The sequence below is a fragment of the Acanthopagrus latus genome, chromosome 13 (genome assembly GCF_904848185.1).
Source record: "Acanthopagrus latus isolate v.2019 chromosome 13, fAcaLat1.1, whole genome shotgun sequence".
Taxonomy (NCBI): Eukaryota; Metazoa; Chordata; class Actinopteri; order Spariformes; family Sparidae; genus Acanthopagrus; species Acanthopagrus latus.
The window spans coordinates 6,230,439-6,244,995 of NC_051051.1; the positions used below are offsets into that span (position 1 = coordinate 6,230,439).

Here is a 14,557-nt window from a genome sequence, read left to right on the forward strand (position 1 = left end):
ATGAACCAAACCAGCCGACAGTTATCTTGTACCAAAGTTTGGCCGCGGGGTGAGAAAATAAAGACAGGCGACGCAGCGAGCGCTCGCAGCATGGCGCAAAACACCGAAGAAAGTCCGCTCCGTGTCTCCAAACACCCAACTGGTAACGGTGCCGGCAGGATGAGAGGAGCCGACAACGCAGACCCGAACACTTACGGGTTCGGACACATGATCCCGCTCGCCTGTGGCATGGAAAAACACTGCTGTCAAACAGCTGCTGCTGCTCAGGAGGAGTTGTTCAACGCTGACTGCCGTGTGGGCGACAACCGCTCTTTTTCTGCCTGCGCCACAATCTCAGAGACAGCCAGGGAGCTGTGCAAAGCTGTGTCCGTGTCTCTGGGACTGGCCATGGAGTGCAGTGACTCCAGCGACATGGACGCTGCTCTCCCCCAGTGCGCAGCGAATGACCACGTTCGAGGAGAGTATTTGTTCGGGGTTGGAAACGCGCCTCTGAGCTGTCCCGGCGGCCAGGCTGCTGTCAGCGGCTACAAGTGCGCAGAAGAGCGGCCGCTGCACGGACACAAGCAGCAGCAGCAGCAGCAGCAGCTGATGGAAATGTTTAAAAGTTCAGAGACCGCTGCGCACCTGCAGCACCTCACCTCCGCTCGGACACCTGTAGACGAGCAGAACTTCACAATGTGCAAGGCTGAGGACAGCACTCCAGAGGAGACGGCTCACCTGGACCCAGTGCGCGCAGCTTCCTGCCCGTACGCCCAATCCGCGCAGCCGGGCAGCCTGACACACTTCGACCCACCGGCTCAAGAGAGACCGTGGCGGCTCTACAAGCCCCCCGACGAAGCGGGAGACTTCATGGAAGTCATGGAGAGCAGCTTCGCAACAACAAGTGGTTATCAGCCGGAGCAGTTCAGCATGAAAATCAAATGCGAAGACACCGAATCTGGCGGAGCGTTGTGGGGCGGTAACCACAACTTTAATGACAGGTACAACTCCCAGTGTTGGGGTCCGAGGCACTGCGTGAGCGCACACGGCGCAGGAGCCGACAGCGCGTTATGTAATCCATACGAGAGGAGCGCAGCGCGGCCGGAGCAGTGGTACCCAGGCGGGATGCTGAGGTCGCCATATCCCAACTCCAGCTACATGAAGAGTGAAGTGGGCGAGTGGCTCGATGTTCCCTATAATGACCCCAGGTAAACTAAATTTATACTACTGTTAAAACAACCATCAAATATATTTTGTGCCTTGAAAAGTTATATAGAAGAAAATGGTGACTCTGCTCTGACAGTAAAAACTGTACACTTACGCTACAAGTCTTAAATCTGACCCCAGACAATAAAACAGAGTTGAACAGGTGTGTTAAATCTTAACATCCATCCTGCTGTTTTGAAAATTAACTTCTTAACACTTTAATGCACTTTTTTAAATAAGATATATCCATGTTTTTAAAAATGGCCACAGTGCATTTTTATTCTGCGCTCGTATATTTCCATCAGAAACCAAAGGTCAGAAGACTAAAGAAACACTGAGGTGCCTCACATTTTCTTGTTCATGTGTAAAACATCCAACTGAGGCTTGTGACTGAGAACATCCTCAGCATGTTCAGTGTGTGTGGGGGAACCTGATGTCGTGTTTTTCTAGTCTTTTTAAATGAAATTCCTTTTTGGATCCCTTATTTCTGCCTTATTCAGATTTTATATTTACACCATGCGAGTTGTCCCACATTGGAGATTTACTGGTAAACCTTTATAAAGATTTTTTTTATATATGTATAAAGTCTTGGTATTAATAAATCATATCTGTGAGACATGTCAGACATCCCATCCATGAAGTTCTAAACAAAAACACAAGAGTGCTTTTCTTTCCAGATTTTTTCCTGGAGTAAAGTTTGGTTCGACTCTCAGGACTACAACTGTTTTAGAATAAACTGAATGACTTTTTTTTTTTTTAAGCCACTGAAATGTATTCTTTGTCTTACACGCTGCTTTTCTTGTAAGCATAAATCAAATTGTTCCTGTAAGAGAACATCACTGATTTGATTTCATAAATGGGTTACACAAAATGGAGTAACAACAAAGTAAAGTTCGACCTTTTCATATTTCTATTTCAAGCCGAGGTGCGTGCTGAGTGTTCTGAGACGATTTTATGTTTGTCGGCTCGTTTTAGTTGCGTCCTTCGATGTCACTGAAAACTTGTTTTTTTAATGTCTGCACGATTTACTATCAGTCATAATGAATCATGTTTGCTCCAGACAGTCGTCCTGACATCGTCATGCCCTTTCTGTCTGTGATATTTCACTACAGCTGGTAAATGATTGAGAGCACTAACACTAACCCAGATTTATCTGCCAAAAAAAAAAAAAACTCAGTGCACCAAGACCATTTTTAGAACCTCATCTGTTGAGTAAATCACTAAACCTGAAACATCAAGGCCATGAATTTAAATGGAAGCAGTAGTCGGTGGTGGTCTTACATGTGAGCACCATGAAACAAAACTAGGAACTGCTCCAAGTCCCAGAGAGACACATGGACGTATGGCAGCACGGTCTGCTGGACCCAGAGTTTGGTTTTGTTTGTCTTTGTGGAATATTTCGATCGTTGGCAGTGAGCTGATCTGGTCAGAGGTCTCCAGAGCGGGCTCATGTAGGTTCATTGGTTTACATGATGGGTAGACTCTCGTTCACACCCTGAGTCTGCGTATTCCAGAAAGGGAGGTTTTATTGAATCATCTGAATAATGTTCTGCCCCTGATTATTATTATTATTATTATTATTTTACTCAGGCAAAAGCCTCTACACTTTTGCCCTCACCTAATCTGAGTTTGAGTGAGTCCCATTTGTATCGTATTTTTGGTTTTGAGTTTGTTCCTCGACTTTTAACCTGCTCATCATTATAACCGCAGTTATTCACGATGGGTGGGGGAGACATCAAGGACAAATTCATGCCGAATGAGTGCGTAAATGTCATAATTGTTGCATTTCATAGCTGAGAAAGGATCACTTAATGATTGTAAGTCAGGTTTTTTTTTTTTTTTCTAAACTGAGTCAAAATAAATGAACAACACAGCTGATTTGTAAATGCACTCTCTGGGCCGTAGCTGCAGTGATCTGCTGCTCATTTGCAACCAGCTGACCTCTGCTGAACTTTATTTCTGTCACCACACTGATGAATACTTCTTCCACGAGGGAGCACCTGTTGCTTTGCCTCTTTGTTTCTGCTGCTGAAACAGGTTTTAACTGAGAGAATTCGTGGCCACAGCTCCGGCTGGCTGAGGATGTGGAACTGTACATCTTTTTTTCATTGCCTGACATCAAATGCTTAAACAAACTCTCTCCATTATCGTGACTGAATAAACCGAAATAACAAACAGACCTTAAAGGACAAAGCTGTTTCTTACTGTTTTAATTTGTTTACACGTGGCGGACCCTGCCACCTTTCTAGTTTCAAACAGTGTTCTGGTGGCTTGTTTTCCTCCAAGAACAAATTGTTTATTCACTTGTGGAAACAATATGACTCAATATTGTAAATATTATTCTGAGTTTGAATTTCTTCAAAACTACAAAGCGATATTTAAACTGTGATCATGTAATTTTGTTTTGTCTGCTTCTTGGGCATCCATTTGTTTGCAGTTCCCTGCACTTTGTACCTGTAAAGAAACGGGGTTAGACAGATACGTCAGTTTTAAGGGAATGTTTGTTTTTTTTTTTCTTTTTTGTATGATTACCTTGGCGGCATAAACTGTTCTTTATTTTTAAAATGTCAAACATAGAAGTGATGGATTTAACTTTTACAAACAACCAATTTTTTTTAATCAATTTTAGATTTTTATTCTCAAGTGGCAGTAAAATTGCTGCACGTACAGTATACGGATATTATTCATAATCCCAGTCTGGAGCTTGTTTTTGGCCATCACACATTTCTTCTGGCAGAGCCGGAGCTGCGTTACATCACCCATGAATGAAAAGAGATTTCACAATAAGGCTCAAGCGCACACAAACAGTTTTCAGAGAAAAATTGGGTAGACTAATTAAAATCAAATCAGCCAAATAAACCGCTCTTTGCAAGGCTTTATGCTTTATGCTTTTTTTTTTTTATTATTATTATTATTTATTTATTTATTTATTGGTGCCGTCTTGTACCCGGCAGTGACGTCCCGCCGCCCCCTTTGAGAAAGCTCAGGAGTAGAAATTCACGGATGTGGACACTTGAAGCCGTCCACCCCACAGAAGGCTTTAAATAAGGATCTTTCATCCCTGCAACGCCTGTAAATCCAGAGACTTCCAGGTCACAGGACTGGTTAGCTTTTGATTATCAACACATAAACACCCCGCTTGAAAGACTGTTTTTTCTGGCGCTAAGCAACCTGGGATGAAACTAATAACACGCTGTCTGATTTTAAAGGTTTAATTACGGCACTTTAATACATTTTTATTTTCACCTTGTTGCTAATATCTGGTCTGTCAAACGGGAGCTTGATTTTTAAGAGAACACCTTCTGAGAAACACTTAAATATAAGCATATATGTTTAATATTTACCAACTTTTTTATCACTGCAGTTTTGGTAGTATATGTGAATGAACAAAGTAAAGCTTCCTGTTGTGCCTGCACGCAGAGACCACCGATTATTGTCGGACAGTTTATCTTCATGCACGATATTTTACTTTCCACTTCCTGCCTTGGTTTTTTTTCCCACCTATTCATTTCACCTGTCTTTTATTCGTCTTTGCTCCTTAGTGTATTTAGAATTAACAATCCATCTTTAAAACTAGGCACAGTCTTACTACTGGTTGTTGGATGTTTTCTACCCTTTTTCTTTATAGCGAAAGGTAATGTACACCTTTTTCTGGTTTCTCTCGTCATGTAGCATCGATTCCAGAAATGTTTGATTTTTATGCAAAAGCCATCTTTCCAGCAACGAAATACGTCTTTAACCATCTTCTCAAACCACAAATGACTTTTATCTTTCTTATTAAAGGTCAGAAGATAACACTACAACCTTTTATACAAAGTTTTCAATGTGTTCTTTCAGGTCTTTCCAAAGAGACATTAGGTTATTAAATACAAAACTGTGACTGTGATCTTTGTTTTTAAAAAACAAGATTTATTGTGGTTTGTGTCAGCCTTGATCCACTACACAGTATGTAGGCCTTCAAAGAAGCTGCAGCAGGAAGTTTATATCAAAAGAAAAATGGTCGCAAGTGTTGCACAATCATGGTTAATATTTTTCATCAGGCACGAGATAAAAAAAACCAAAAAAACTTGCCTTTTAATGTGCACATTCTTTTGTATTTGTTGTATTGGGTGTTTATTATTATTATTATTATTATTATTATTATTATTATTATTATTATTATTATTATTATTAACAGGTTCCATTTTGATCTGTGTCTACTAAGCGTTGCCACACCCATCTTGACATGCATATTATTTATTTTTTCACTTTTTTCTGTTGATGGATCTCAGACCACGTAGGAATTCTGTTATTATTTATCGCCTCAGCTCTCATTATTTAAACTGCCATCTCATCTCATTCTCTAATTACAGGTTTCGTGGGTGATTAGTGTTGTGAATGAAGTCGGTCAAGATTTCCATTGTTTTGGTAACATTTGTCTAAAGAAATACTAAATCCTCTGTTCATTGTTGTTCCTGTTTCTCGTACCTTGGCTTTGCTCTTATCTCGTCCTTTCTTGCGTCCACTTTTGCCGAGCTGTTCTGTAACGTACGTGTTGTCTGTGCCTGCTTGTGTTTGCTTGTTGTTGTTGTTTGTTTGTACTGTAGTTTGGTTTTTTTTATTGCTAGCCATGTGTTTGTCCTGCTCTAATTGTAATTTACAACCATCACATCATGATTGTTTTAACAACCTTGTATCTTGATGAGACTGAATTGAAACAAGTTGTGATGAATTTTGTAATTTCAAGCTTTTATCCGTCTGAATTCTTTTGTCCTGAAGTCATTTGTCACCTAGAATAAATCAGTGGACGTTCTGCATCCTTGTCTCTCTTACACTCAACCTTGATTTCCAAGTTGCACGTCACTGAAGCGACGTTGTGTCTGAGCCTCTTCCAATCTCTCGGTGTTCAAGGCTAAAGCCAGGCGCCCACCATGTCACCCCTTGGCTGTGGTGTTGCCGCTCAAAATCTTTCCCACACAGTCCTCAGTCATCACACTCCCTGAATCACTCACCCAGAGGCCTTGGCACAGTTCAGGGGAATGATCAGTCGAAAGTTTGGAAATTTGGAAAGAATTAAACGAAATCTAAAGCATTATGGACTGGGAGGTAAATTAGTTCAAGGTCAGGCTATATTATCACAACAAGGCTGTTGGTTTCACGACATAATAGCGTCAGGGAGATTAAGAAACAATAATAACAAAAGCAGTGAGCAGTTGGTAAGTCAAAGCGAATAATAAATGTTAATGATATTAAAGAGATCCAAACAGGACCAGCTGTACGTACATGTTCATCCTGTGGCCGGTCATGGTTTATATTAATCCTATTTCGCTTGTTTTGACCTGCAGGTTCGACGCCAGCAGCGAGCACATGTTCCCAATGGAGTTCTTCTTTCCAGCTCAGAGGATGTGCATGATCTGTTCAGACGAGGCATCTGGCTGCCATTACGGTGCGCTCACCTGTGGCAGCTGCAAAGTTTTCTTCAAAAGAGCTGCAGAAGGTAAAGCTTAAAGGGGCTCTCCGTGCTGGGTTTGGTGCCGCGTACATCAGCAACCACTATTCAGCAGCTGAACCTGTTTAAATCAGAGTGATGTTCCTTCTCTCTCTTTTATCGAAAAAAAGCACAGAGCTCGACGTCAGATTTCAATTTTATCTTGTGACAGTGCTCTACTTGTGATCTGGGTAGATTTAGCGTAAAATGGTGAGCGATGGAAAAGACTTCAAATATCCGGTTTAGTAGCCACAAACATGGCATGGCTGGAAATTGTCCCGAGGGCTCCTTTTAAAAATATCCAGTTGTGTCATGCTGACAAATGTTGGAAAATTCCTTCTTACCCGTGGCTGCACCGACATCGCCTCCACTCCTGATATTAAAAAAGTCAGGGACATAAACATGTCAAAGTGACAGTGAGCCACCACATTTTGAAGAAATGTCAGATTGGTATGTGACCTTTGACAGATGTGAACATATCAGTGGTACAAAACACAACTCTAAACACACTGCACACCAAACTCAGACCAAAGTGGGCGGTGCTGATCCAAAACCACTGACGATCTGGTTGGATTCAGGCACAAAACACTTGTTAAGAGAGATCATGATGTCTCTTAACGTCTTGTCAAAAATATCTGGTGGTTTCATTCTGACGTGTTTAAAAACTCATCTCAAACAGTGGTCTCACCTCACCACGATCCCTTCACATGCCAACATGGCAGTAAGGTGAAATGTCATGTGTCGTAGAAATGTTGATTTGATACGTACGGCATATACAAATTTGAATGAACCTGCGGCTTGCAGAAAAGTAAAATCCGAACATTTTCCTCTGAGATATAATGATGTAATATCAGATTATAACGCTCGTATTAGAATTTGTAACATCTGGTTTCTCTGTCCGTCCAGGCAAACAGAAATACCTGTGCGCAAGCAAAAACGACTGCACTATTGATAAGCTAAGAAGAAAGAACTGTCCGTCCTGTCGGCTGAGGAAGTGCTTCGAAGCTGGAATGACTCTGGGAGGTAGGCTGCATTAATTGCTGCTTTTACAGACAGCCATTATCGTTTATATTATTTCATTGCCGCGGTTTATCCTGTGACGTTATTAGTCATACTTGTTATCGTCAGCTGCATTTCACAGCAGACAGGAATGAGTGCTGTAATAATTTGCATTTTAACACATACATCTTTGCAGTACAGACTATAATCAACACTGTGCACTGCATCCTGCGCGAACAAAGCCCACTACTGAGAAAGTGAAAAGTGAAACTATTAATGGTTTCCCAGGACCAAGTACTTTATTCTCTCTCCACTGCACATCTTAGCTGGCTCTCTCCAATTGTAGCATCATCACAATAGGGGATGTTACTGATAATCAAGCCCCTGACTGAGCTGCCATGCAATTTAGACCTATTCCATTCACTTCTCCTTACTGTCACCCAGACCTGCTCGTCATATTAGGCTGTAAAGATTGACATGTAGTAGACTAATTTTAGTCCTGTGTTCAATTTTCACTCTCTTCCATTTTCTCATTCTGTTAACGGTGAAAATTGTGCTGGAAGCACAAAGCTGACATGAGACACGTGAATTAAAGCCGCAGACATGCTGGCAATTTTTGCCACCAGTCGCTGACAAACCCATGGAGGGAAAATGTGATCTAATGCTGTGATTGTAAGTAAAAAGGCACACCTTTTCTAGTTATGGCTAAAAAGAGCTTCCTTTCACGTATGTTCTCATCCCAGACATGTAATTCATTTGCAGCATTTCACAAGAAAATCTGTGTGGAAGTGGAAGCCACAAAATTAGATGTTTGGTCTTATTATCCCCAAGATGTTTTACTAAAAGAAATTCTTTAAAGTCAGAGTCTTAAAGTACTGATATAGAAATGTTTCTACTAATTGAATTTTGATTGATTTATTACAAGAACTACACAATTGCAGATGTATAGGCAGTTATATCAGTTAAGTCGTAAGCTTTGTATCTTTAGATCAGATAGCTTATTTGTGTCCCTCCTCATAGTTTGAACATCCTGAAGACTCTGAATCTGGGTTGAGTTTGCCATCTGTTCAAGACCGAAAAGCATACTTATTAAAATTGGTTGAAAATTTCATTTTAGTTTGAATTCCATATTATTCCAGGAATGTTAATTATATCCCCAAATAGAAAACTGAGCAGGGAGGGCACTGATGCTAAACCATGATAGCAGTTTCATCTTGCAGCAACCTGAAGGAGGAAGCTTTACTGCTCACCTGCACTTTGGCTTCTTAGACTTAATTATGGACTTTATTTTTATCACAGTTTTGAGCCCAACACACAAAAAACATTGACAGTTTCTGAATTAAAACCCATAATTTCGAACATCCGGAATAAATTGAGTCTCTGACCCGACTGGCACACGACAGTCACTTCAGCTGCCGTTTCACCGGAGTTAAACTTTGATTTAATGATTTACACAAATGGCTTTTTCATGTCCAACTTCAAAGTGGGGGAAAAGGCAGCGCAAGGATGTAGGACTGCTTTGCCAGTTTAAATATATTACTTATTCAAAAAAAATGTTTTATACTTTGAATATAGTCAGAAAGTTAATTTCATCAACGCTTTCGACTCGGCCACGGTTCAGTCGATGTTTTTTGGATGAGCACTTATTTTTTTCAAACATTTTAATTCATCATCATCATCATCATCAACCAGTCCTTAAAAGTACTTCTCCCCTTTGGTGTCTGATGTTTTGGGGATCTGACTCTAAAGTGCTCCTGAGCTAGTTTGGTGTGTTCTCGACTGCCCAAAGGTCTTTTCTCCCCGAACAAGCAGCTAGTCGACTCTACCTACCTGCTCTTAATGCAGACTGGTAGTTTATCAGTGCTAACGACCCCGTGAACCACTGAACTGAATTACAAGCTCATTTATAACATTATGATATAAGATTATGCTGTATAAATACACTAATCTACCACAGAGGTACTAACAGAGTAATATGCATTGAGAATGACTTGATGATGTGAAATAATAGAGTTTAGAGATTTTTAAACATTATATGATACGAACAAATCATGTTTATTAAAATCGATATAGTTAAGATATAGTTTATTATAGTAACAGTTCATTAAGCTTTAGTTAACTGTTATTTCACTGTTAACAAACAATGAAATGCTTCATTAACCATTAATTAAGCAGTTGCTTATCATAACGTTACAACTGATGTATCTAATACTTTGTAAGGGATCGATAAATTATTCAACAGCAATACATTTACTAACAGTGGAAATGATTATTAATAAATGACCTTTAAGTTATGCAAGTTTAAGTTATACAGCGGAGTGTTAACGCTGAACAATAACATAACACTCAGTGTTTGTGTAAAGTATTTTAGAAATGATTTAGTAATAATAAGAGTAATATGATGAAGGTATTTTTACAAAGTATTGTAATTACCTTTCAGTCACAAGGCAATATTAGGGTTTTTATTTCTAACCAAAAGTAAATTATTATAATCCCTCTTCCTCTCAGTTTTGCAAACATCTCATTAAATCTCAATCTTCTTCTTCTGATAACATCATTTCTAACATGAAAACACATACAGTGCATGAGCGTATCTATTAATAATCCAATCATGGGTGAAAAACAGAATCTAAGCTGCTTGTTTGCTGTTTAGAGGAACAAAGTGTAGCCATGGGCACAAAGAGTTAAAAGCCCTGAATCAAGGATATGCAATTGAGTTGAACAGTGTCCCGTTTTTGGTCCAAAAATGCTATTTCACTATTGACAGGTTAAAGGGTAGCTCCACCAATTTTACACTTATGTGTGAGGGGAAAAAAAGTAGTATAAAAGCCACTTGTGTCTCCAGAGGAATTGAATTGACCCCCATGTGATGTCTCTGTGTCTGAACTGGCACTGGGATTTTATGAGGTAATTTATTATGATTATGAGCAGCTGGAGCCACAGAAAGCTTTTTTTTTTTTTTTTTTTACACATGTGCATAATTACTCCCCTAAGACGTGTCAGCATACTTTAATGTGTGAAGTTGGAGTTGCCCTTAAACTACATAACAACTAGAGTGTAATGGGGATTATTTTTAAGTGATAGGTGAGTTTGTGGAAGGTTTTATGAGACTTTTTAGACCAGGACACCAAAGTGGGTATCTGTGAAGGCACGTGTTACTAAAAAAGGCTTTTCGAGGAAGGAGGAAAAAAAGCTAAACCGACTGAAAAGATAGTTCGATAAAGATGGTGATTATAATGATGATGAGATGGGCGATCACATAGAAGGAAATGGAGGAAAAAACGTGATTACATTGAGCAGAAAATGTCCAATAAATCTTTACACGTGCAATGTGATTTGACTGAAAATGGGCTCGTAATAGGCGGTCTGCTCTCCACTGGGAGTCAGTTTGAGCTGGAGATGATGTGCGATGCTGATGACGCTTCTGCAGGTGGTGGTCAGCCAACAGTTACCGACACTTTCCGCAGACAGTGGACTCACTGATGAATCTGTGTAACAAAGGCTAAGCTTCATCTTGTGGATGTCAACCTTCTGTTTGCATTGGCTTCAGCACATGCACCGTGTTGTTCAGGTTAGCTCAACACAACCTGTTTACTCTGCACTCTGCAAAGATCAGACTGCTGCCTCTGTCACAACTGAGAATCCCAGGGAATTTTTAATTAACCAATCTTTATATGGAGTGATTGTTTCTGGATCACACCTGCAAGTATGAGACTCGCAAATTATCCTTTTTGATGTCATTTGCAGTGTGCTCTCTACCCTCCTACTTTTGCGAGCGAGAGACTTAAGTCGTGTCTATAACTGGCAATTCAATATTTATCCAAATGAAAAGCCAGACTGCAGCTTTTTATTGAGGCGTCTCTACACAGAAGCTGCAGGAGGCGGTCGCATGACAATCAACCGTTCAGTCAACACTGAGAAATAAGGGATTAAAGAAATAATAATAATGCGTCTCCTCATATTTTGATTTGGTGCCTTTTTTCGTGACACTTTGTAATAACCATGATTAATAAATGGTAAATCTACAGTTAAACTTGAGTTAATGATTGTTTTGCTGTTAACAAAAACAATGTTTTGACAACAATTGAAAATATTCATGAACCTCAGTCGCAACTTTGGTTACTTTAAAAATATCGGTGACGTATTGCAGGTATCACAATATTATGTAACTTGAGCACTTTCACATTGCTTTTTGGAGTTGCTCAATCCTCAACATACACAAATAAACAAGAAATATAAAAAAGGATGACTTTTACAGATTTGTGTCTTCTGTTTCACTCGAGACCGTGTGCTTGGTTACGGACTAGTGTGTCACCATCTGACATTTTTCTTCTATAAATTTAACAGAATACAGATTTTTACCTTTCTTCTTTGTATCCTGATATATAATCTTGTTACATGTACTCCGTCACTCCACAAGCCTGTTCATATTGTCCGCTCAAATAAGTTTATAGATGAGCTACGCAGTGTTTATTAACCATTTAAAGTGTTTCAGACATTCAAACAATTGCTTGATTAATGGTTTATAAAGATTATTTGTTCACAGTGAAATATCTGTTTACTTGAAGTTGAACTAACTACACTTACCATCTAATAAGGATGGTCATTATAAAGAGTTGTCAGTGTCAAGGTGAAAGATTAATTGTCGAACTAATTACATTACACACATTACACATGACACTGCAAACATCTTGTCCTGTTTGTCTCTATAACAGATTTAAGCTGAACAACAGAAGTGTCTGTTCTCTGATGCACTCTGCACACAGTCCCCCACCTGTATTTGCCCGTCACTTACTCTCCACCGCAGCTGTCAGTCTCAAACGACAGGCAGCGATGAAGCTCAGTTGTTTGTAGTTCTTGCACACGAGAAAATAAATCAGTCATTGAGTGCGGTGAACGGTTTGGCGGATTTAATGTTGATTGTCTAGGATCCAGCAGCTGTTCAGCAGAATATAATTAATCCACTCAGAGGGCATTGCTACGTACTGTACATCAGTCGACTCCACCGAGTCGAAGACCTGCTCCAATTTAGTTTGTAAATGCAGGTTGTCGTATGGAGCAGCTGCCTCAGGACTTCAGTGTTTGTGGAAAAGGAAATTGCAGCTTTGTTGTTGAACTGACGTTTTTCTTAACCACACAGTATTTGTTGTTTACACCATTTTGCTGTCTCTTAATCCTCATATGTCTTGTAGTGCATAAGATAATATAAATCTGGAGCATGTGCATGATTTAAAGAGCTGTGTAATTCAAATGTATTTTCTGCAAAATGTCCTCAGGAGGAAAAAGAAAATGTAATAACAGAAAGAAAAAAAAATCATTTATACATTCATCACTAGCAAAGCTCTCACACATGATGACCACAGGTCTTTCCACCAGATGAGGCTCATCTGTTCAGGGAGTTTTCTTCCAAATGGAATATGATTCAGTGTATTCAAATATATTAGCAGATCAGTCTGAGTATTGTTGGGTAAAATTGATATGTCCCATTTAAGTGGTTACTTTAAACTCATAGCTGCAGTATGAGACATTTCTGATGGATGATTTAGAAAAGTGGAATTACATGTATTCTGACTCGCACTGCAGAGTTGAATAAGTTTCCCCTGATGTTAACCAGACAAAACAATTACCCATAGTGTTCACACATATGATCAGATTGTGTTATTTCGCAGTGATGACCTCAGAGGATTAATTTCATTCATGTTTAATCAACAGATCTGTTCCGCATATGTATTTCTATCTTTGTTTTGATCATTTTTTTCAAAAAAAGAAATCTTCGGTATCCTCCTCTGTTCATTCTGCGTTTAGCTGTAATGGCTCCAATCGAGCAGCAAAAGCTCTTAAAATCAACGACCGAACGTCCGTCTAGACTCCAGACACAAGTGTGTAGAGCGATGCAGTCAGTCAAAATCAATCAGATGTGTTAAACCTGAACTAACGGCATTAAACATCTGACTTTAAGCCTATTATTCTCTTTGCTATAGTGAGTAATTCAGTGTGCAAGAAATCACATTATATGTGATTCTTAATTTCTCGCCCTGCTTTGTAGCACGTAAACTGAAGAAGATTGGGCAACAGAAGAACCCGGACGAGGATCATCCTCCTCAGGAGCCTGCGGAGGTTATGCCCAATATCTCTCCTAAAACGGGCCTGAGCTTCAACTCCCAAGTGGTCTTCCTGAACATCCTGGAGTCCATTGAGCCCGAGGTGGCGTACGCCGGACACGACTACGGCCAACCGGACTCGGCCGCCACCCTGCTCACCAGCCTCAACGAGCTGGGGGAGAAACAGCTGGTGAAAGTGGTCAAATGGGCAAAAGGATTGCCAGGTAAGACGCTGTGGAACCTGTGACACGGTGCCATGAACCAGCTCACATGTAACATTTTATCCAAACGTCGGATTGGATAGGAAAAATAGAAAATGAGAAAATGAGTGTAATTGTTCTAACCAGCGTGACTAAAGCTAGTGATGGCTTGAAACAGGAAAACGATTCAGTTTTCACAGAAAATTGCGTGTTTCCTCCCCATAATTAAAAGATTGACAAAAAGCTGGATGGACGATAATAATCACACACAATACGCAACCACTCATAACCTTTTAGGTTTTAGTAATGGGTTGTCATTGTTCAGTAATTAACATTCCTGCTTCGCTACATCAACGTAAGTAGTTTCCACTGTGGATTAAAGTTTAACAATTTACATCAAAATTGTAGGAGACAGACCCAAGTGGCTGGCAGGGTACGTCTGCGTGTCACAGGATGTGTTCGAGGCAGAAATGAAAAAGAACCAAATGTACACAAGCAGGCAGGCAGGAACAATTTAGTGACTTTAATAGTGAAATGTTAGTATGTAAGCTTACAGGCAGAGGCAGCTGGTTAACAGGACTGAGACGGTCACGAGTTAAGAGACG

General features: G+C 40.0%; 1 protein-coding gene across 1 annotated transcript in view; it reads left to right on the plus strand.

Moving 5' to 3' along the window:
- LOC119030951 (androgen receptor-like) overlaps positions 1-14,557 on the plus strand; it is a 25,649-nt gene continuing 11,092 nt past the window's right edge. The window contains exons 1-4 of the mRNA XM_037118947.1: positions 1-1,187; positions 6,510-6,661; positions 7,559-7,675; positions 13,698-13,976. Of these exons, the coding sequence (XP_036974842.1) occupies positions 1-1,187; positions 6,510-6,661; positions 7,559-7,675; positions 13,698-13,976 (1,735 nt within the window). The remainder of the gene's footprint in view (positions 1,188-6,509; positions 6,662-7,558; positions 7,676-13,697; positions 13,977-14,557) is intronic.